This window comes from Halyomorpha halys, unplaced genomic scaffold (genome assembly GCF_000696795.3).
Source record: "Halyomorpha halys isolate HHAL.00 unplaced genomic scaffold, Hhal_1.1 Scaffold151.1, whole genome shotgun sequence".
NCBI classification, from domain to species: domain Eukaryota; kingdom Metazoa; phylum Arthropoda; class Insecta; order Hemiptera; family Pentatomidae; genus Halyomorpha; species Halyomorpha halys.
Genome location: NW_027116659.1, coordinates 83987 through 110655, shown reverse-complemented (window position 1 = coordinate 110655; position 26669 = coordinate 83987). Strand labels below are relative to the sequence as shown.

The window sequence follows — 26669 nt, the reverse complement described above, 5'->3', positions numbered from 1 at the left end:
ATAAACGTTATAAACTATTTTATAGTCAATTTAACTTGCTTTAATTTGAGTGCTGACAGACATCTGTGCATCTTATAGTTTATGAAATAAAGTTTTTCACATATCAAATTAATTGTTCGAACAACTATAAATCCATTTATTTGAGCAAATATCATGAAAACTACTATTCCTACTAAGGTAAACTATTTTATAGTACATTAAACAAGCTTTGATTCGAGTATTAATAGCCATCTATACGTCACATAGTTCCTGATATATATATATTTTTTAAAATAAATTCACTAACTACTAATCTTTCAGATTTTTATGAAATTTTGCTCTTTAAAAATATATATTTCGAGAAATGTTGAACGAAAATAACTCTATTAGGTCTAATATTTCACCAAATTTACTAACTTTAAATAAAGTTCTCTTAGGTTTTCTAATGTTGTTTGTAGTTTTAAAGATATAGTGCTCCGAATGAAAAAATAATTTTTTTCAACGTTCAACAGTCGCCATTTTTTATTCCCCCTTCCTATGCTTGGCAGACTCCCCAATTTTGATTAGTAATTATGCATAATTTTCATTAAAGTAATCAAAAATTGGGGTGGGAAATAACTGATTTTGTTTCTTCTCGGCTCTTGTACGATAATAGAAGGGAAACTTACCGCCCATCCTGCCACCGAAGTCCAATAATTATTATTTCTTACCTATATAACATTTGCCACTAGCAAGTAGAGCAATGTTAAGTTTTAAAAAATACTTAAAATAAGCAACATTATAGGTTCACCATAGCTAGGAATCGTCCAGTGATTTAATTTAATTAAAGATATAATTTTTTCTTATTAATGAAAGTTTTAGCAGCTTATCTTTGGCAAATAACATTGAGTGATAACAATGATTCCTGGTAAATCACATGATATATCAATGAATTTGATAAACCATATTTAAAAAATTACATAAATAATTTGCATTAGTCATTTTCTCAAAACTTTGAATATGCAATAAATTACCTTCTAATAAGGCGTTACCACCGAAGAGAAATATATGTTAACTAACCAACAATACAGATGATGTAGAAGTAATTTTGAGAGATTTGTTCTTTATATAATTTCATCGTTTAACAATTATTATTTTATATACCTTTTATTATATATAACACATAATAAAAGGTATATAAAATAAACCTTTGTCTTTTATTGACGAATGATACTTTAATTGGACTAATGAAAATTATATTTATTAGGGCACTTAGTAACAGAGCACGTTTTAGTGAGGGTACTGGAGTTCTTAGTTCAGAAGGTTGTTGATTCGATTTCCACCCGGGCCAGTAAATATTTATTTCGCGGTGGGTTCGAGAAATTAATCTTGACAATCCCATTGTTGGGCTTTATAACTTCTCAATGGAGGACTTTAGAGAAAAAATTCTTTAAACATACAACTAGAGAGATGTATAATATAAATTTGAGGAAGATTAGGAATATAAATTTGTATGTATATGTGTATATCTTGCATATATACGACATGCAATTATTACTCGTTAAATTTAGCTTTATGTCAGAAGTCGTAAATAGTGGTAAATAGTCGTAAGTAGTGGCGTAGTATAGTGTGGATATCGATGGGTGGAAAATTAGAGGTGCCGTTTCGTTTTATTACTTACAGTCACTACACTACTTCATGACTGTTTTACAGATATTATCCAAACGGTAGGGAAAGGTTGAGAGTAGAGCAAGTTCTTCAAGGTTAAAGTACCCCGACTACTTTCAAGGTGCATGCTACAGTAACGATATAAATATATAATAAATTTTATCTCTATTATTTATTTAAAGAATAGTGGGGGAGTGAGTTTCATCCTAAGGGCGGTTTTAATCACCCTCTCCCTTTATTGAAATAATTCTTTTATTATAAAAAATAAATTTTTTTTAGAAGTAGTTTTTACTATCAATTTCAATTTTCTTTTTTTCTTTTAAGCTAAGCCTTATTGAATAAATACAGCCTAAGGAACGACCATAAATAATATCATTTTCAAAGTTACAGTCGTTTTTTTGCGATATAGTGATCAGTCAGGAGTAAGCGGTTTTACAAACTACGGTAGGTAGTTTTTATTATATAGAGACAAAGATAAAATGGGTTTTCATGGGAACTTGCATTTCATAATATGGTATAAAATCAATATGGATCAATATCTAGTATCTTGGGTAATATTCATTAGATTGTGATTATGCTTGTTTTGTTTGGAAGAAAATTAAATTATTTTCAAAAAAGTTGCTATAATATTTCTGGATAGGCACAAGTTTTAATTTCGAGTTAATAATTTTGTTTTTAGATTTTTTTTTTTTTTTACAATCACGGTCCGAATGAGTAAAAATGTCAATAAGCCATATCATTGCTAACAATGGTCGGAAATTTAGGCTTTTTTTGGATGGGAGGGGATTTAAACTGTATTCAAAACACGGATACCGCGCCAAATGAATTATGCTTATTTTTCATCTTAATGGTCTTTCTATTGCATAAATTAAGGATTTCAATACCGATGGATTCAATAACACAAAGTAAAAATCAATAACAAAAAATCATGATGAAAATTTCATTATCTTTCAAATGGGTGACTTCAGTCGTTCAGAAAATTTAAGTTTGGAAATATTCTAGTGACATAAACTAGCTTGTTTTTATTCCTGGCAAGACACCAGGAGAATATCATATAAGAAGAGGATAAGATAATCATATAATTTTATTTCTCTTACTACCTTCTTAGTGATATTAGGCGCGAAGTAGACTCAGTCCATCTCTTGTACTCTATTAAGAACCATTCTTTGGGATTGATCCAATAAGTAATTGGGTCGGGTTCTTATCCGAGTACGTCGATGTTTTTTTTTGTCTTTGTTTTTTGTAACATTAGGAATCAAATCTATCACTGAAGTCCTCGAGGAATACCAGCTAAAATGGTATGACCTGGTTTGTAGAATAGGAGATGATCAAAAGGCACGCTGGCTGATGAAAGCAAGGCCTATTTTTTATTTATGTAACGCATTTAAATATAAACATAATGATACAATTTTTACCGATCAAGGCGACATAACTGTTTTAAACCGTGAACCTATCTCGTTAGGGATTATTCGGTGTGTTGATGAGGCAACAACGAACAATAGACGTGGGCTGTGTTGTACACTCCTGCATAGAGGCAACGACGTAACTCCTACAACAAAGAAACCGAAACATGTAGGTTGGGAAGTATTTATCTAACTTGGATAAATGTAAACGAGTGATAAAGGCGATAAGATATCGGTGAAGTAGTCAATGTCAAGTGTCCTCGTTCTAATTATTATCGTAAAGGAAGTTACAACAATTATAGACAAAGATGGAATATAATTCAACGGTAGTTTTCTTACGATACTAATTAAATTTATATAATAACTTGTTGTGGTGGTTTCAACCTCATTAAAGTAGAATTGTGCGTGAGTGATACACATGATAGCTAGATGTCAAGACCAATGTAATTTTCCAGTTGGGTATTTTTATCTGAGAAACTTTCAAAATATTTCTCAAAAGACGAGGAATAGAATGAAACTAACATTATTTTCTTCCCAGTTATAGTTCTTGAGAACAAGGTACATACAAAAACTACATTTCCAACTCCCCCTGGCCAATAGAAAGTCATTGATATTAAACACAAATACTCAACATAAGTTCATTTGAATTAAAATGCCAATAATAGTATTCTGTATAATTCTTACAAGGACAATGAGCCAATATGAATGCATACGGCAACTCAGAGGAAGGAAGCGAAAAGAATGAGTGACCAAACCTGTTTAGCAGAATATTTTGACAGTCGGCATCTCGTCTAGATAATGAAATACTACACTGTCACGCAGGTATGCAAGCTTCTGCAGGTCTGGGAATACACCCTCGCTTTAGATGTGGTACCTCGTAAGAAAAATTTAACAATATGAATTTCTTACTTTAAAAAATGATAAAAATCTCAACGTATCATTTTATAGACATTTCGTATGAACCTTCGTTTAGTAGAATACATGTACATTTTATCATCTCTAGCTTCGAGAGTTGTTTCAAGAGGTCACTATAATGAAACATTAAATGTTATTATTTTTAAATGATATAGATTTATACCCTTTGAATAGTATAAACCTTCCAATATTATTGTCCTCCTCGCCCTGTGTTTATCTCTCCATCCACCTGTTATCCCAACCTAACGATTTGTGCATCCTTTCCCATATAATTGCTTTCTTTGAAAAATCCTTTATCATCCGAGCTACCTCATTTTTTAATTTTTTACTCATACCTGTTCGTAAAACATCCTCCGTATCATTTAAATACCAATTATATATTCTATATTCTAGAAGAACGCCCACTACAACGAAAATACAAGTCAAAAACTCCTTAAAATGTAGGCCACTACAAAAGAAAAAAACAGTGCAAGACCAGAATATATATTCATGCTAAAAACCACAAATGAAATTCAGAAATAGGGGTTATGAAAAGGAAAAAAAAAATCTCCGCGATCATCAAACTTACGTTTACTGGTGAATGATAAATATCTCTGTAAGTTTGCATAAATATGATATTTTTTTATCTCATATTCTAATTTAATTTATAGAACTTTTATTGTTTTATTTAATTTTCTTAAAATGTTCAACAATACATAATGTAGTCAGATAAATTTTCCAAATTGATATTTTTAGAAAGATTTAAGAGTCCTAAAACAAAATTTGTTTTGAAGTTATGAACAACATGTGGATATTTATGTCCAGTGGTTTTGAGATAAAAAAAAAATAATCATAAGCTATATTAAAATACAAATAATAACAGCACAGCATAAATATAATGAATTGATGATATTAAAGACAGCTTATTGTCAAACTAAATTTATTATGTGGCATTATAAATAAAACAATTATTATACGGGATTCAATCCACGAAATGTATTTAGTTACAAGAAATGATGAAGAGATATTATATTAATAAAAAATAGTAAATCGATTTATTCTACTAGTTAGATGGGATGATCTCGGTATGGCGAAGGAAGATCTTTCCACGGATCCGTAATGTAACATTTTCCAGTCGGTCTGACACGCTTGTCAACCATCGCACACAGATAGCATCAACCTCACGCGTGTTAGCCACGGTCAAGATATCCATATTTATAGTATATTTTTGCTCATTTTTAAAGATTGATATAAAATTATCAAATTTTAATCATAGCGTAAGACACGATTTGATGTGAAGATGAAAAAGATAAGTAAAATAAAGAATCGACAGTTGTGATATAGGTCTTTCTAAGAGGTGTCTAATGTCTCTCTCTGTAACATGTGAATTATATTTATGTAATATGAGTAGCGTAAAAGCTTCATAGAAATATATTTGACATTTCCATCAAAAGTAGGTACATCAACTTCTAGAAAATAAAGTTGTAACCTGCTTTTTTTTATATAAATTAGAATTCTACAAATAAAAAAACTGATCGTCTATGTGCAAAACCTTATATTTTCAAAAGTTAATTAGATGTTACTAGCCAATATTTTCTATATAAAGATTATATATTCAATTAAAAATATATACAAATTTAACTTATATACAGCATATACTCCCATAATAATTTTTTTTAATAGTAATTTTACAAAAATTTTGAAAAATAAATACTAAATGATTCTATATTTTAAATACCAGAGTTTTTCAATTTGTATTAGATGTTTTAGCGATATCGTACAACACTAAATTTTAATTATAGCATTTTTAAACTATTTTTGATGAGTCCTCAATTATCTCTGATTAAATTTAAATCAATTCAAAATTGTTCCTGATAAGGATACAAACTCAAACAGAATACTGATTTTAAAATCAAACACCTTCTATAAAGAATTATTTACTAGATTTTGTCGATAAAAAAACAATAAATTATAGCAAAATTTGTCCAACACGAATAGATATGCAATACGAGATTTTAAGCAAAACACAATATACTTTTTGTAGCTTTAGAAAACTTTTTCAATTTAACCTCTTTAATTGTACTTATTTCTTTTTTACTTTATTATTTGTCATTTCATTAAAATAATTAGATATTATTAAGTAGTTTAGACCCAAGGCTAATTTTAAAAATAGTAATGGAGTGAGCCTAATCTATTCATAGTTGCCCTCAGGTGGACTCTGTTGATATTAAGTCAAGTGGTGTCTTAAAAAACATTTTAAGTTAATGCTTCTAAAATAGTCACGATTCTTCTATAATCAATTTAGAAATAATTCTTCAAAATTTATTATCATTCATTTAAAAAAAATATTTATAATTTAATAGTTAAAAATATTTTACAATCGAATATAACTACGCTTATATATTTATAAAATATAAAAATTCAGGAATATTGCTATTCATCAAAACTGGGAACCTGTAATTTGGTTTATATTCTTTATTAAAGTAGTTTAAGATAAACCTTCCACTAATATTATCCTATTTAAATAAATGAAAACTTGAAAACGTATAAATTCTGTTTATATTCTTCTGTTTATATATTTCTAATTAAAATAAACATTTAAGAAATTTTCTTACAAAAGTAAATAAATCCAAACTTAAAAAATTATTATTAAAAAAAATATTATACTGATGGAGATCTCATGTAGATAAGTTAAATTATGTAACTTCAATTTGACAAGGGAAAATGTCATTTTTTAAATAAACTTTGTTTTAGCTTTAGAATTTGTATTTTTTTTTTAACTTCACATTTGAGAATTGAATAAATTAACTTTTGATAGAAATATCCTTTTTTTTTTTAATATATTATACTTAGTATTTTAAAGAGCTTCAAAGTATCACCTGCGTGTGACAGTAATAGTAGTAGTAGTAAATATAAATATTAAAAAAGCATTGCTAGTTGTCAATATTTATATATTTAATATACTTTAGATTATGATAATTTAATGATAAAATATAAAATGGCCCAACAATAAAAATTTTAAATATGATAAATATAAATAGGTATTTATATAAAAAATAAAAGATATCTGATTTTTTCTTGAAGATTTCCGTTGCACTCCTTGTTGTATTATAAACCCAGCTATACCTCACTCGGATAACGAACTAGCACCGCACATACACAACAATTTACACACAAAAACACAGAGAGAACAACAGCTGACAGAGGCAAACACTAGACCACACTGAGGCCGGCACCACGGTGCAGCGAGGAGGGGGTACTCTCACTGCTGCCAACCTCCTCCAGTCACGTCTTCCACATTCCCCGGCTCTCCGAGTTCTATTCTATTATATATTAGTTATTATAATTAAGATAAAATCATTTCAGTGAAGAAATTAAAGAGTACACTTCGAGTTTCTTTAATTTGTCAGAAATTAGAGAGAAAAACTAAAGGGGAAGAGACGAAAACTAACGTTGCAATTTACTAAGTAGTTTTTGTTATATTAGGGCGCCAATTTCTGTAATAAATTTTTTCTATTATATGTTATTTTCTTTTTAATTCAAACCTTTATTTTTAATTAATTTTACATCAATAAAATATTCCCTCCGACGTTTCGGACTATTCTTTTATCTTCAGGTGATGATTTTTAAAATAGTTACAACGTGCTGTTTATTATTGCACATAACTTTTTTCAGATTTAAAGCTTATTTATGATCTTAAAAATATAAATGTACTTACTTTGATTAAAGTTCAAAATATGACATATTTAATATTATAAATTGCACAAAATGACTGTTAAATACGTATTTAAGGATACTGATGCTATTGACAAATCAGTAAAAATACCAAAAGCAAAATGAAAGAACATAAAAAAAAAAAAGTTTGTAAAACTATCAAAGGGCCCTGCTCTAATGCTCTACCCCTCATACGGGGTATCCTCAGACCGAGATTATATTATATTATATATAATTTATTTTACTTTGTTTGATTATGTTCATTTTATATATTTATTCATCTGTTGATATCATATAAAGATTGTATTTATTTACTTATATTTATTTTTTCTCTTCTTTCTATTTTTAGTATGAATGTGTTCAATTAGCACTATTACTCATTGCCCAAGTTTGTGACAGATTGTAATACTTATCAATAAATAAAGTAATTATCTCTCCTGTAAAACTATTAATAATGATAAGCTTGTAAAGCAAATGAATTTTGGCTATTTTTCAAGATAATTAATAAAACTTAAATGTTAATAAATTATATACAATAATAATCAGTACATTGTAGCTATTTTTAGAATCAACATCTGAAGATGGACAATCCGAAACGTCGAAAAGAGTAATAAAAATAAAAGGCTGAAGTAAGAATAATAATAAAAAAAAAACAAAAAAAAAAAACAGTCTTTCTAACAAACAATTTAACTTTTCTCCAACTAAGGTAGCAGAACGATTAAAATATGTGAGATAAAATATTAAAAAAATTTCAACGCGCATCGTACGAAATTTAAATTCACATTCATTAGTGCAATTCATAGCTTTGCGCCCCGACTAAACCCCACCAAATAAAGTTCCAGACAAAAAAAATTGAACTTGAATAAGTTCAATAGGACCCACACTTCTGCCACTTGCTGCAAGTCCAAAATGATTAAAAACGCTTAGTAAACAAAGAAAGAGAGAAACGTCAGCAACCCCGCGCTTGAGTGCTTCACAGAGGCAGACAAAATAAATACAGACGAAATTAAACGTAAATATCGACAAAGTAGGCGGTGGCTGATAAAAATTCATGGAATTGGTGCTCGATAAACTAGAAATACGACTTTCGTATTAGGAAGTATTGGTTAATGTTATTACACAGGCATATAATGTCTATAGAAATGTATGTTTGCTCTATAATAAATATAAAAATAAACAGCTGAAGTAAGTATAAATTATTAGATATTATAAAATATGCAAGCTTAAACAAGAATTGATTATTGATTTCAAAGGAGGGAAAAATTCTTGAATAATAAAAACTTACACTTAAACCAAGGAGAGGTTTAATATTTATCTTGGCAGTTTTCAAACACTTGCACGAAACAGCAGAAGCGGCTGCCCAAAGGCCTTTTTATTTACATCCAAAAAAATTTTGTAGCACTTTTACAGAAATATCTATTCGGAAATTCTTTTTCACAAATCCACCATTTTTTCAAGTTTGGTCGAGAATTCTAAGATTTTAAGCACCTCCACAACTCTGCTAAATTCAGTTTGAGGTTAAAATCTAATAACTGATTTATTTGGATTTTATAAGGCCTCAAATTTTTCTCCTTCTTATTTCATTCTTTTTACGGTTTTTAAACATTCGTAAAGCAATTAAATCACTTGTCTTCTGCTTTTTCAAAGAAGTATGAATGAAAAACACGACATTAGTCACGTAACTCTGTTACTCATTCATTTCTTTACTTCATAGTTGAATCATATGCAATGAAAACTTTACAAAAATTACATTTTGTTTTTCCTATTTTTAAGTTCGTAATAATAGTTTTTAACCTGTCTAAATTACTAGTATTTAAACGAAGGACATACGAGCACCTCAAATCCCGCCAGTCACAGTTAATTTTGATTATTTAAACTTTTAATTTACTATTCATGAAAATATCAAAAAATAATAATATTATTTTTTTAATTTACAACAAATTGAAAAACACAATAACTGAAATACATTATGGGCTGTAAAATTAAACATTAATTAAGGATGTAAGTATGATGGAGTGAAGAGCTAATTAAGTGATTTGAACTTTGTGAAGAAGTCTATATAAAAATTCTACTTTAATGGTTTATGACCCTCTTCAATCTATTCTGATGATATCAGTAGTTATTATCGCATTAAAATGGCACAGTTGATAATGTGTACTGATGTTTACTGAACAAAAAATTGACAATGTAAGCTAGCGATTAAATTTTGTTGATCTGCAGGTCATGAATTATCTTTCCTTATTCTGCATTCATTTAAGTTATTTCTTATTTCCAACATGATCAATTTAAAATCAGTGATGGAATATAAGAAATTATTATCTTTCAATTAAATGCGTACCTTTCCTATTGAACATTGGTACCAAGTCGTGAATAAGGAACCCAAAGCGTGATTTTGAGAATAATCAAATAAAAATGCCAAAATAGTCTCAACTAACAAACTTTATTTGCTTCGTAAAATGTTTTCCCATTACTGTTTAAGTAAAAATCATGAGGGATGTACATCGTAAAAATATACAACAAGAATAAACACAAGTCAAATGCTAAGGATATAAATAAGTAAATTTAAATCATAATAACATCTACGAACCACTAGAAATATATAATAGTTACTTATTGATTTTTTTTTTGGATCTAGATTTGATAGGTTTAAGGGTTTTGCAATCCTCAATAATGGTATATACTATCCTAGGAGTAGTTAAAAAGCTACTTTAAGATGAAAAATATAAAATAAAATTTAGTTTCGGATGAATTATTACATCTCATTATATTACTACCTTAAATTAAACCATTGTTTTAGATATCTTCAGCATTTTGAGCTAAATATTTACTCTTTTTATTTGATGACACTGAAGTACCGTTATCATGTATAGTATATATTTGTTAAGAGATTCAAAATCATATCATTAACGATCCAAAGACCTACAAATATTTAAATATATATGATTTATATTTATTACCCTTGTATATGCATGGCTTAATGTTTATTTGAATATGCAAAATAGATGTCACTGCATAAACACTAGTTATATGATACCGGTTTGATCTCGGCGAAGTTGTTTATCTGAATCCTTTTCACAAATGACAGTCTTTTCTCATTAATTTGTTTTTGCCTGTACAGTAGTTTATATCTTTTTTGAAATCCGATTTCTAATGTGTTTGGAAGAATTAAAATGATGAATATTTATTTATTTAATTCATATGTGTACACGCACATAAATATTAACATTAATAATATCAAATGATTGTTTGGAACAACAAATAAATTATTTTCGTCATTTTTGACCTTTCGATATAAGACTGGTACGTTATGAAAAGCGTAATTATCAAATAGTCTTACTGAGGTGGCTAAAATTCTAAATCGTAGAGTTACCTGGTAAAATTTCATTCATAATTAAAAACTTTTTCAATGAAGGTTCAATACAGCGAAATAATTATTGTTAAAAAATTATATGCAATTTAGTATTTTAAATATTAATATTATATTAATTATATAAAAGGAAGAATAATTTGTCCGGTATATGATATAACTAAAGTATAACTTAAACAGATCCCATATCAAGACATAAAATTACTTATAAGACATTTATTTCTTGTGTAATATTGATAACATGGACTCATACATTTTGTAATGTCGCAAATAAAAATTGTGCAATAAAAATGCACTACTGAATAGATTTAATGATGGTAGGAAGACATAAGACGATTAACACTTAAAATTCATTTTATGGACGAAATAAAATTATTTATAGGTTCCAATGAATTATTTACCTACCACATAATTAGAAACTCGACATGTAAACAGTAGCCAAAGGTGTGAGGAATTATTAGTGCTGACGATTTGATAGGTCTTATAGGGGAATGAAGCCACAAGGTATCTGTTTTATGTTTTAATATGAGAAGAATTTGAGATTCTTGATAATACTAAACAAATATTTATAAATTGTCAAAAACTATGCAGTATTTCCAAACTGTGTTCACAAATTTTAGGGTAAGTTAACTATCATAAATAAACCAAACTATATTGTGAGCTATGAAACCTAGGTAGACAAATCCAAAAAATGAACAATACAATTTTTATACTCTAAAGTGTAACTCACGTCTCAAACATTATATTGCAAACTACCTATGTAATTTTTTTAACTGAAATTCTTTCAATATGTCTTTAGAATCATGCGTTAATTGTCTTTAAAATTATATGAAGATCATATTAAAAATAAAATAAATATGGTCGCAATTGAGTTTGAAAGTTCACATTAATAAAGTTTGAAAATTCTTACTACAGAACATCACTGTTTTAAGGGATATAATAATCTCCAACATGGGGTCCGTTATATAGAGGTTACGCTGTATTTGTTGTTGTAGTTGATTGTTGCTTAAAGGCGTAAAACCCTCTGGTCATCAACGCCTATGTCATGATAAAAGTATTAAAAAAAATAAAAATAAAAAATATTAAAAAAATAATAAAAAATGAAATAAATAAAAAACATAAAAAAATAAAAATCGAAGAGGAGTTATAATTTATAAAGAAGGCGATGTGCTTTTAAAAATTCAAACACTAATGTTATTTTAGCTTCCTCATCTGCGAGAGCTTCTGATAAATTAGGGGTCAGTCCTATCCTGTTTATAATTGGTACGCTGTATTTTATTTTTTATTCATGACAATCATTCAAATAATTCACTAATTGTAAATAATAATGACTCAAATTAACAATAATATTTGTAATATATAAAAATGTACTTACAAGAGGAAGTGCGAATGCAAGAAATATTAATCGCTTTGTTTCATTAGTACTAAAATAATTAGTCGCGCCTATTATGAAACTTAGCAAAGAGGGAAATTTGAAAAAAATGACAAGAACTGTTTGAGCAACTAATTGCTGAGATAACGTTGAGGAACAGCTACAGTCAAGGTCACCTGTTGCAAACTGTTCACTAAACACAAAGTATCAATTAAATAATCACGAAAACTAAACAAAAATGAATACAAAATCTTCTAGTTTGAAATAGATCTGATAATGAAGAGCTGACCTCAGAGTGGAATAAAAAAAAGAAACAATTTTCAACAATTGTGGGAACAAATGAATGTCTTATAATATGCATGAGAACACAGATAATAACCTTCAATGGGCGGTCAACAAAGTGATTAATGACTTTCTAGATATTCAACTATAGCTTTAAAAAATTAGTAAAACAATTATCCTGAAATAGTAATTAAAAATAAGATTTTGTATATTTAAAGTTTAAGTAGCTTAAATAGCATGGTCCTGAAATAATGTTAGACAAAAAATAATGGATTACTAATATAATGATGCAAAAAATAAATATGTTTTAAAAATTAAGCAAATTGGAGATTTTAAAAGGTTGACAATGTGATTGTCGTATAGATGAACGGTCATCAAATTCATATAGTAAAGGAATGGAGTCGTCAATAAGCGCCAATAATTATTTCCGAAAAAATTCATAAACGCCTTTCAAAGTAAAGAGAAATTTTTTAACTAATTATAGAAAAACAGATAATCGAATACTCTATTACGTCGCAGATAGATATAAAATATATTTACGTTTTGCCCCTCTATCTAAAATTATATTAATTTAAAATCCCACACGCCGATGTAAATATTATTTTTATAACAAGAAATATTGAAATGTTAAACTCTACTAATAATATAATTAATTAGAATTATGTAACGTAGCAGGCGATTTCGGGTGCCCTTGAAATTTATAATTTTTATATTGAAAATTTAAATATAAACATACGAGATAAATTTTTTCCTCTATTAACCATTTTTAAATATGCCTTATAATAGGAGCACTTTTTATAATTCTTTACATTCAGGGTAAGGGTTTAAAAATAGAGATGATAGGATTCTTTGGGGAGGAAAAGGAATAGCTTAAAATCACGCAATTAAATTAAATAATTCATACAATACACAGCACCATTTTACAATATTCAGAAATGATTTGCTGTACGAAATGATGGTAAAGAAAGATCACTCTTTATAATAGTTATCACACTGAAGGGGAAATAATATTAGAACTTTAATTTTTATGATCATTCTGGTGAAATGAAGTCCTGACCTTGGCATATGTTTAAAACCTGTTAAATAGAAGTATACTTATCGATATAATCAACTTGAGCAGACATCCATTGATTCCACTGGGGGCGGGAGTTACGATTTCCCACCGATTACCAGTTTTTGCCAATTTTAAAAAGTAGCTCAATACAAATAAAAATTTTTTTCAGACATTCTTACTACTTGTTTTTAGAAAATGTTTTAAAGGCATGACAAGTTCAGGCCTAATTATAAGATTTCTGGGAGGGGACTGGAATTTAACATATTTATTGAAATGTATAACTGTACATTATAATACATTCAGTAAATTTGTTCTCAGTTATAATGTAGTGATACAGGGGTGTAGATAAACTACCCATTAGCACTCTAATGACGTTTTTACACAGGCAGGTCTCGTTAAGTCTCGAAGCAAAATTAGAAACTATATTTGTTGTTGTTGTTGTCTCTCTTAGAGGTAACCTCTTACCCATACATTAATCGGTACATGTTATAAGATGTACAGATACAAAATTATTTAGGTGTAAAGATACTAACCACCAAGGGTTCATGAAAAAATGAAAAAAAAGGAAGAAAATTGTAGGAAGATAGTCCGGGTGGTGGTCATAAAGGTATCAAACTAATAAAAGAAAACTATTTATTCATCACCAAGATACAAACACAAACACTACTACTCTTCTTCCAATATAAAATATCAAAGGCATTCTAGATATAAAAATGATACGCAAATACCAGCTCTGTTTAGGTTTTAAAGAAAGAGAAAAAATTATCTTCAAGAATTTTAGTTTAATATCAATAAAAACCAATAAAACATTATACTGAACACAAAAAAAATTATAATTGGTCAACTACAACAATAATTAGAAACAAAAAAGTAAAGAAGAGGAGAATTTTATTATTTATTTGACGGATTTTTTCCTATCTTTCACAACCATCGATAAGTAATATCGACAAGAACATAAATAACCAATACAATGATAACCTTTGTATAAGGTGCCAAAGCAACACGATGTGGTAACCTGTTGCACACGAGCCCTGATATCAGATATCTGATCTAATAGAATCAGGGTCTTGTTGTACAGGACATTTACTGTTAAAGTGTATGTATGTAATATTAAAGTAATAGGATGTTTGAGTTATTCTCATATTTTTTATTGAAATATATAAATTTATAATTCATATTTATAATATCAATCAAAACGATTGAGGAAAAATACTTAGAACCACATTATTTAAAAAAACTATTTAATAATATTTTTCAAATTTAAATTTTACTTGTAACAATTTTATTATATATATATTTCACATTTTAGCAACGGTACGGGCCTTCCCAATTCCCATTATCAAACTTTCATTCTTCAAAACCTCGGTCACAGAATAAAAAAAATATATGTTTCCATAAATACTACTCATGACAGTATTTGTTAGAAGGCTTTAAATATTTAGAATATCGCTAATTGACCGTGTATCACTAATAGAGGATGCGGTCAAAATTACTCAACTAGTAAAAAGTAAACTATTAATTATGAGCCAACATTTCGCCTCACGTTGCAGGATTAAAAAACAGATAGAAACAACTAAAACTAAGTAACAGAGTAAGATAATAACATGACATGAAAAAAATAAAATAAAATATGGTATGGTTAAAAAATATGTAAAATATGTCAAAATTTATATAAAAATAAATAAAGTAGATTCACGAAAATAAAATAAGTTATACAGAGAAAAGTATAAGTAAATAAGAAACACAAATAAGTATTAGATATATAACTAAAAGGGAACTATTGACAAATAAAAAGTAGATAAAAGTATAAAAAATACATTACATACATAAAGGAAATAAGAATAAAATGAAGGCCAAGAATATTATATCTGGCGTTCCTTTTTTCTTCACAGTTTATTATTATTCCTCCTTTTCTTGTTCCCTTACACTGTTACTTAATTTTTGTTAATTGTACTTTTTTCAGCCCTGATGAATCCCTGCAATGTCGGATAAAACGTTTGGTCATATAAAATAGTTTATTTTATATTTGAGTTATTTTGACCTCACTCGGACCATCTTCATTTAACTATTTAAATTTAAATTTTCTTTTTTACAGCTGTTCTATTATGCTAGGTCATTTTTCCACTTTTCTTAGTTGGGTGGGAAAGGTGAAGGCTTTTACATCTACAATGTATTACTGAATACTACACACAAGAATAATTTTAAAAACGTATATCGCTGTTAAAATTATATAAACTAAGATTTTTTTTTCACATTTGCCAAAATGCGGGCATATGTATAAAATAAAACTGTTACAAATAAATTTAAAAAAAAATTACTTTAAACATATTGGTATTTAATAATTAATTTTGAATAGTAAATATTTACAAAACTACTAAAATAATACTTTTTTAATAATTTTTTAAATTAACAAAACTGACAAAACCTGTCTGCAATGATAAATCACAATTTTCATTGCTCACTACAAGGATCTGAATAGAAACTTACAAAAAATAATTTGTGATTACACTAAACTGATTTTAAATTGGAAGAAGATATTTCAAGTGGCGGTCAATAAAGGTATCAAAATAGTAGATGAAAACCATTTATTGTCAATGAACGTTTCGCCCCACTTTGCAGGGCTTCGTCAGGGCTAAATGGAATAACAAAATACAAACATTTCAGAATTAACAAAACATTAAAATAAAAACATTTCAAAACAATAATTATGTTTATAAATTTTATAAAAAATAATTAACAATAACAATATAAGGAAGTATATATGTAGGTGATAAAAGTTCTAAATATAGATATAGACTAATAAATTGTAGGAGACTAGTCATTAAAATTAGTTATAACTATGGTACAGAATAATTTTTTTTCCTAAATAGTAGTCTCCTACAATTTATTAGTCTAAACCTGTATTTAGAACATTTATCAGACCTGGTTATATCTATTAGTAATCTGTATCTAGTCCACCAACATGTATACTTGTTATTGCTAATACTTTATAAACATAATAATTAATTTGAAATGTTTTATTAATGGTAAAATGTTCGTATCTTGCTTTTCAATTCAGTCCTGACGAAGCCCTGCAAAGTGGGGCGAAATGTCAGTTAACAATAAATAGTTTTCTTTTACTATTTTGATACCTTTATTGACCGCTACTTGGATTATCTTCCTACAATCTACTTCATACGATCAACTATTCTTCCAATATAAACTGATTTAAATTTTCATATGCTGTCTTAGTACCATAATTTTCATCCACCGTAACGTTGGGGATGGCTGCCAAGAGCAAAGAAGACTACTGAAGAAATTTATCACCGGCCCGACGGCAGAAGACACCGATAGTGAAAACGCCTTGTAAAATTGCCCGTTTTCATAACCTGTCATTGAAGACGTCCACTTTTCATACCTGTCGCCTATAGGGAATATCTGAGGAGAAATCTTGAACACTATGTCCATCCTACAAGATTATGTCCTGAAAATACGTAGCTAGTTGTTTAAAATTCAACATTAAACCAGAATTAATTTAACCACTATATAAAATTTGACATACACTAAAAATTTCAATTTTAAATTTTAACGACTTTTTATGCTATAAGAGGAGTGTAAACTTCGTTATTGCTAAGCCTATACATTCAACCCTTCCCCCCCGCTCCGCTTAAATCCTTTTTTTTAAACGACTAAAAATTCATTGTATTTAGTATTCACTAGGATAATGATTATTCATATGATAATTTCAAATAAATTCCTGCAATATTTTCTTTTGTATTGGTGCTAGTTATAATCTTGTTTATGGAGACTAACGTTAATTTCCTTGTTAAAATTCAAACGGTAAATTATTTCAACAGTTTTAATGAATAAACAAAATGCCCAAGACGTTTTGGCTAATATGCCATCTTCAGGAACAAAAATTTCAGTTGTAAATACCAGTACATGCACATAGAATCAAACTTTCATGGCAGTGGAAGCTATAAAAGTGTTTCAAAACAGCTGTGATCAAACGGACTTTAAATTGAAATTCCCTGCTAGATATTTCGTCTAGCTGACATCACTTATTTATACAGTATTATTCTATAGAATATAATAAGTCTTATATAAATTATTGAGGCTAAAATTAATTTCGAATTTCTCTAGAGTTTTAGTTTTCCAATAATGTTTGCAAAATATACGTTCATACTAATCATATCTGTTTTGTAAATTATATGCATTATTGATATTTTCGGTAATGGAAATTGATACAATAATTTTGCGTTTGTAATTGTTATCTACTGCATTTTTTTTGGTTTTTGAAAGCCAAAATTAGGTTTGAAATTAGTACTACGGGTTGAATAACTTATTGACAAATCATATTTTTAAAATTTTTAGTTTATACAATAAAACAGCCGTAAGAGTAATGAAATTAAATTTTTTATTTATTAATTTATTGTTTGAAAATTAAAATTTGTGAATTAGTTTTAAAAAATTTACATTTCATAACTGAAATACAAATAAATCCTATGACTGAGATTATCTGAACAAATTTGAATGAAATAGAAATTTAGTTTTAATAATTTATTTTCGACAATTATAAATACAAATTTGAAATATTTCAGTTACATCTCAGTTTTACAGTTATACTTAAAACATTCATGAGAAATCACTTATCACTTATGATAACTCAAATATCATCATCTCAGCGGATAATCAACTATTTTAAATAGGGGAATATTTTGGGATGATCAATTGAATATTATATTAATTCGAAAATGATTTATGAGTTGATAATTATTAAAATTACAAAATTACCATAATATTTTAATGACAAAAGGAAGTCATGTAATATTTCCATTTAACGATTATCAGCTAGAACAAACAAGATGATGATGATATATTTTTTGGGGCGTTAAACTGGTTACATAACCCTTCAAATCGTGTTTAATATAGGTATAATAGGTTTAAGACCAGAATAAAGTAAATTTCTAAAAAGCCAGTAGCAATAGAACCGTTTTAACATTTAAATCATAGAAATAAATAATTATTATTTCATTGAAACATTCATTTGAATGTTAAATAAATAAAATTACAAAATGAAAAAAGTTATTAGTGGTCAGCATGCTTCTACTTCTAAGAAGAAAGCACGAAGATAAGCCTGTTATTGAAAACGATAAAAGTTTTAAACTCTTATGCTCTATTTTAACCGAAACTGTGTAAGGGAAAGAAGAGGATAAATCATAAGTATAGTGTCATAACAGTCACAGTAAACTGCGTTCTAACCTCCCGTCAACTGCTTTAGTCCTATCTCGTCACAGTCGGAGAACAAGGAAGATAGGAGTGGCAGGAGACGTACAGATAAGAAACAATGCCAGCAAAATTTTTAATTATTATTTTTTACAAAATATAATTTCTTGGATTTGACCCAACCTCTATTAGCTACATCTATGGTACATCTTAGTATAAGACACAACAGTCCAGTAAAAATAGCTTAAAATTTGGGTATAATTAAAAGTCTTCTAGCTTTGCACTGCAAGCTGCTCTAGTAAAAATGGGTTCCCTCTAAAATTAAATATAGAATATTGTATAATGGCATATAACTCCATAAACAAACTTTTTATATAACAAAATCTGCACAATTCAATCCTATAAATTTTGCTAATTTACATGGATAAGTTACTAGTAATAGTACCTCTCTGTGGGAGAGGTATTGGCTTTAAACCTAAAAATGAACAGCGGCCATTTTAAAAAATTTACCCATAAAAGGCCTGTACAAACCCAGAGATTGTTAAAACTTTTTACTAAAATAAATCAGTTTGTTTTTTTTTTCTATATTAACGTGAAGTTTTATGGATACAGGATAAGATTGTCTACTTTGTTTGGATCCTAAATGTGAACTAAACTTCTGTGTACATTAGTGAACCAAATAGCACTCCAAATCGATGTGAAAAAAATGATATAAAATAAAACTTAATAAAATATCTTATATAAAAGAACAATTCGTCTTTATTTTGGTAGTTTTGTACAGACAAAGTTTTTTCAACACGTTTTGAACTATACTTAAAGAAAATTTACAGAAATAAAGCGTAAACGATATTATTATGAATTCTTCCATGAGGCATAACTATACATTATATTAAGCCTCTTTTCAATTAAATTTTAAAAGGTTAATGTCTTCCCCAATAAACGTTTTACCTAACGTAAAATGATTTTTCTAAATCAAACTATTTAGATAAGTATAGCTATAGATTAGATGAAGTTTCTGCATAGTTCAAAAATTATATTTTCCTGACTAAGAATATTTATACAGATTTCGTTTTATTGTACTCGAAAGTACACTAAATGTATTTTCCTATGATGGGTTTGAACTAGAGTGAGATGATCCTTGACAATAGGAAAGTAATTTTTGATGAGTTATGACAAAGCCAAACGTGAACGATCAAAGAGCATCGTGTACCCCTTGATCCGTGGCAACTGCCGATAGAAAGGGAAGTCACCATTCTGCATCACTGCCCTCCATAACTCTAGCCCGCTTTATAAAAACCGTTCATCCAAAATATTGCATCGAACATTATCTATTTCTTTCAGGAATATGCAGGGTATACCAGATAAAAAACAGCAAACACCAGAGGTTGATTTTACACTTTAATTGTGAACTTTAAACGTCTTCGCTAATCATTATCCAATTTATTCACGGTTTCGATGGATATGTTCAATATCTTTTTACATAAAAACTCTCCTATCTCTTCCCAGAACTATCTTACATGAAATTTAATAATACGATTGGAATCGGCGATAAATTTTCTATTACATAAGACCATCTGAATATTTTTTATGACAAGAAAAGGTATGAGGGTCCGCCTAATAAATCACAAAATAAAGCGGAAACTTTGGAATAAATGTTTTTGGTTATTCCAATCCAATCCAATATAATTTGATTTCGTGAAAGAGTATTTTTGCAGAATTTGAATGTAAAAAAAAAAAATTGATGTACTGTATATAATTTGATGAATACTAAAAAGTCCTGTAATAAAAAAAAAATGTTTGAGTTAAAAGATTTTTATTTTATTTTATAATAATGTCAAATTTTTTTTTTTTTTTGCGATGCAACGCAAGAGGCCGTTTCGTCCCACTGAGACAAAAAATATTCATAATATTAAATTATTAAAGAGACGTTATTTTAACGTACAGAGAATCAATTATTAATTCATTTGGTTCCTCAAATTTTAATATACTTTAAGGATTCTAAAATCCTTTATTTTTTTTATCTTAATATACCATTATAACCTCAATTCTTCAAATTTAACCTTATTGTAACACTTTCAATTATTTTAAAAAATAGAGCAATTTCGTGTATTTTTAAAGCTCCTACTATTTAGACCTACTTCATAAAAATAATAATATTTCTTTTATATTTCCAAAGGAAAGAATTATAATTATATTATGTATTAATTTCGGTATCATCAATTACCTACGCAATTTTAATTTAATGAATTCACTATATAAAATGTTTCGAAAGAAATATTTATTTAAATAGTACATTTGAGAGAATTTCGTCATTGGATTCTAGCCGTTTGTAAGGAGTCATGGCAACAGAACGCAAAGAGTTGAGCTCACAGCGGAAAGATAGCGCCACTTATTCGCCGCACAAGCTCCACCTAGTGAGAGGTGGCTCTACTAATACAGTTATGTATGCACTTATAACCTAATTTTTTAAAAATATATTTATGTATTATGATTTCAGACCATTTTTATGAATAAATTAGTAGATATGAAATTCGAATAATTTTTCGTTTTGATTATTCCTTCCATACATTAAAAAAAAAAGAACAGTTTCTGGGAAAAAAATACAGTTAAACATGATAAATGATAAATCCCAGCATATCGAAATTACTCTTTTCAGAAACTAGATCTTAGCACATTTCTGTCTAACGCTAAGTTAACTGCGAACAATAATTTATGATTATTTATTTCAAGAAGTATAATAAATATAAATCTTTTTTAATTTATTATAAGTAATATTGTTTAATGGAGTGAGCATTAACCAAATATCATATTAAAAATCATATATTTTTATTTATTTTATTTGTATACACTTTAATACCTCAAGTGCTTTCTACTAATATGATTCTAAGAGTAAAGGATTTATTTTAACATTATTTTTAAACTCTATAAATATTTAACTAAACAAGTAAAAACAAAAAATCAGTTAAAGTTAATTAATCAGTTTCAAATTTGAATGAACTTATGATTTTATCATTTCATAAATAATAACTTACAATTTTATTATAATGTAAAATAATAATTTCTTGCATAAAAAAAATATTGCGCATTTACCAATTGATAATATTTGTCTATTCTTAATAATATTAATATAAGTGTAATTAATACTAACTGTGTTAATTAGGATTCGATGTTGAATGAAATAACTTTATGCTGTTGTTAAGATTCTTCCATTTTTTTTTTTTTTTTTATTTGTACGATATTATACTTGTTTTATTATTTATCAAAAGGGTAAGTTTAAACTTTACAAATGCTTTGATTACTTTACACGCTTATCAGAAGACAATGCATGTTCACCGTTGTAAAGTAAAAATACAAAACGTGAAGAGTATCCAACTGTCATGGATCAGCACATTTAATAAAACGAAATAATGAGAAAATAAAATTAATACTGATAGGATACTTGCATGATTAATTTCAATTTCGTATCACTATCATAAATCATACAATAGAGTAGAATTATACATGAAAAACAGAATTCCATTTCAACAAATGATCGATTTTAATGTATGTGCTAATTCTGAAGTAATAGAAAAATATTAAGAAAATAATATACATAAAAAATATTATCAAATACAACAGTGGAGTATAAAAAGTAAACGTGTTAGAAACTAGTTTCTCACTTACCTTGTGGTTCAGATCTAAGACGTCTTCCTCAAGAGATGCGTCAGAGTAAACGTCATCCCCTGTATCACAGGCGGAGCTCCGACCTGAGGAGTTGAAACTGGAGCTGCGGTTCAAAGGGCTACAAGATAAAAAGAAGGAATCAGAAAAACAATCGCAAAAAATATATATATATTCAATATGAGCAATTGAATACAAAAGTAGTGTAAGTCAAAACTGGAGTTCTGGAACATTAAACACATTAAGAATAATCCCATAAAGCTTTTGACGCGGACCAAAAGCTTTCTCTTTTGAAAGCGTTTAAAGCTACTGGACTCAATAATTAATTAACTAATCATCATTTTTTCAAGAACATAACGATAACTTTTTATATTACTCCTCTGAGTATCTTTTTCGAGAGAAACGAAGTATTAAGTGAGATTCTACTTCTCTTTTATGTTAATTAACTAACAACATCAAGGACCTTTAAAACTAAGTGGGATTCTTCCAAAGCTTAATTAAAATTCTTGTCTGAGTTAAAAACAAACTTTTACTAGCCTATATACAAGCTTTCACTTTAGCGGCAAGCAAAACCTTTTCTATTTGACATCTTTTTATGTTTAAAATAGATATACTTATCGTTGTCATTTTTAATAATTTATCAATTTAAAAAACTCAGCTAAGTATATAGATACGTCAGCATCAATAGGTTTCCGGCCATTTAGACGAGGTTGGGTCATGTTTTAGGTTTTCAAAATAATTTGTATTTCTTAACAAATTAGGTTCCAACAAATTTAAAAATATTCTACTTTGTAAAAACATTTAAAGCAATTAGACTCAGTTATTAATCAAATTAATAAATCAGTTTTGAAAATGGAAAGTGATAAAGCGTAAAGTCTTACATCTCTTTTGTATTTAATGTATCATATTCTATGGTGGGTGTATAATAAATAACATTAGAAGTATTGCACTATATACATGCATAATATAATAAATTTCCTTATCATTATATAATAACAAATGACAATTCGAGCCAAATATACATGAAATAAGAGAAGGGATAGGAGAGGAGGGAATAGGAGAAGGGAAACTTTTTTTTTTTGAAAACATTTTTTTCAGTGAATCTTGAGTCTTATTGTGCGATATGTAAAGGAATTATTTTAAAAAATCTTGAAACGTATAGTAAAAAATGTACTAGTTAAAATACTTTTAATTCATACATTACATAAAATAATTTAGTCAAAAATAAGCTAGTTCATTCGAAATTAAAATAAATATGTATTGAAAACAGTCCACAATTTTCGTGATTTCAGGAGTTTCTTTCAGTTTTTGTCAATTTGAACCCTGAGGGAGCGATTTTTTGACAAATATGATTTAAATACATTTATGTGTTAGATCACATCTGTACAATTTGATACCAAACTGGTCTCTGTTGATTCAAAAGTTTTTGATATATTTTCTCAAATAATAGAAAATGGGATAGATGGTATAAAATGGCCAAAAATGGAAGTATCTCCTCATTGTTGAGTAAGCCTCATTTTTCAAATTATTTGATTCCAATATTTTCCTAATAAGTACATAAAATAATTGGTGTTAAACCTTTATAATACATACAAATGTTTTTGTTTTGTGCAGCAAAGTGTATAGTACAATTTATATTTTCAGTATATTCTAAAATACATTTTGTAATAACGTCATAATCAACTGAAGTACACGTGTATGAGATGATTTAAGTGTGAGGGAAAGACAATTATTTGCCTGCAAGGTAAACCCCTTCAAGAGAAAAGAGACACAAGCCCGCATAGCCCGACTGCGGTGCTGGCTTAGTATACAGTATCCGCAGGCGCTCCTATTAGGACCGAGTAGGTGGGGTTTGAGGAATTAATTATGAGCACTCGCAATATAATTAGCCCTCTCCCCCCTCATCCTATATTCCGCACGATGAATATGGCGCCATAATGCTCTCTAATGTCACCTCTTCTTTTAATGAATATAAGAGTATGCCTGTACGAGAAAATAAACTGTCATCAAAGAGAGAAACACCTAATTTACTCTGAAATGAGATCCAATTATATTTGATTGCTATTTAAATAGTAGGCTGAAAAATCTAATTAGATAATTTGTTAGGACTTGTGATAACCAGTTTAGGTCAAAATCAAGAGCCTTTGAAAAAATATCAGTGCATCACTTAATGGATCTAACGAAATAGAGTATATATGAAGGGTACATGAGAAAAACAATCAGTACATTTTTTTATTTATTTGAGCTATCAGTGCCATCTATTACAGTTTATAGAAGTCATTTTATACTACTATTCATTCATATGGTAATATGAACAGAGTCCTTGTTATTACAAAGTATCTGATATGTAATCTTATGGAAAATATTAAGTGAATAAAAATAAAATGAAGTATATATAACTCTGATCCGTTTTTCTCCTAGCTCTTGATACATATTCAAAGAAACAAATAATAAAACAATACTGAGAAGTGATTATAGTGGGACCAACACAACAATTGGTCATTGATCTCTTATGATAATTTCAATTCGAAAACGCTTCATTCCAAAAAAAAAATAATAATAAAAAAAAACATCTTCCAAGTACAGAGGTTGGTATGACTAACTCACTATTTGACTGGTCACGTACATAATTGCATATATTAAAAGGTTTAAAGATTTTTTTTTTTCTAATGGAAAAAATATTGAGGCCACAAATACTATTCATCACACTTCACAACACTAAATCATGATTTTCATGCTATTATTATTTAATTTGTCATTATAAACATCTTTTCAAATATTCTTTTGTTTATAGTTATATTGTATTTGAATACTATAATATTAATTTTGTATTTAATACCTACATGTAATATAATTATAAAGAGTCAGGGACTTTCTCATACTTAGAAAACCCAAAGATAAATAATGGATATTGGGGTCATATAATTTAGGAGACAGAACTGAACGTGATTTGGCAAAGGTTAGCTATAAGGTTACTCTGGAAGCCCCACAGGATCACTAGTATGGGTTTCATATCAGTGCATTCCTCCTAACCATTATTTTAACAAAGAGTTGGTTTGATTTTGTCCACTATGGATAAAATGGACTACTTCACCTAATTTCGATAGTAACGAATAAAATTAGTGAAAATAATAGTATTTTTATCTATATTAAAAAAAAATTTTGCTGTTAATTTACTGAATTGTTTATTGTTAAACTATATAATTGAAATTCATGTACAGTTAAAACTTGGACATAATGACAGAATCATAATAGAAAAAAATCGCATAATATAGAACCATCTTCATTTCAGTTCAAAATCAATGTTCAATTTTTTTATTTTCTTTTGCTTTAATATTAGGTATACGAGGTAGGGACCAAATTTGGTAATACTTAACTGAGTTTTCATTAACATAAGGAACTAATACTCGTTATCATTTTTCCTAATAAAAACTCAGAAGAAATAATTTCAATTCAAATCAAAACTAATTCAGAGACACACCTTAAAAACAATAAACAAATCCACAAAGAACAACGAATTCACCAATTTACACAGACACATAAAAATGATAAGAAAAGTTACAGTGATTCTCATAACCGTCACAGACAGCGCTAGTGGTATGTTGCTCGTTTTACACAAGTACTTTAAGACTAATAATATTGTCCAATTCATTCAGTGGATAAGATAAAACAATAAAATCTCTGTATTATGTGGCATTTCACACAATAACATGTAATCGGTGACGGTATACTTATATGCATTACTTCTAGAGGAAAATACATAAAACTAACAAACAAAAATTAAATTAAATTCGGTTATATCCAAGTGGAAGATTATTGTACCAAACATGTTTAATAATAGAAAATACTTCAGCCAATTCCTATACTACTTTTCCAATACTCAATTTTTGCTTCCCCGTCGGTTTACTTACTCCACTAATCAAATTAGAATCTTTTTTAGCAACTATTTTAATTTTCAAACACTATAACAACAATATTCAAACCAATTCATTAAAAAATTCAATACGAAAGATAAAATGTAATCAATATTCCAATTTTTTACTGGAATTTCTTCTAACTTTGTAAGTAGTCAAATTTGATCAGACCTGTTCA

At 28.0% G+C, this 26669-nt stretch overlaps 1 protein-coding gene across 6 annotated transcripts in view; it reads right to left on the bottom strand.

Moving 5' to 3' along the window:
• Window positions 1-26669, bottom strand: part of LOC106678638 (rab11 family-interacting protein nuf) — a 169737-nt gene that overhangs the window by 82714 nt on the left and 60354 nt on the right. For all 6 annotated transcript variants that reach the window (XM_014417277.3, XM_014417276.3, XM_014417279.2 and 3 more), the window contains one exon: window positions 22581-22698. In XM_014417277.3, coding sequence (XP_014272763.1) covers window positions 22581-22698 — 118 coding nt within the window. The remainder of the gene's footprint in view (window positions 1-22580; window positions 22699-26669) is intronic.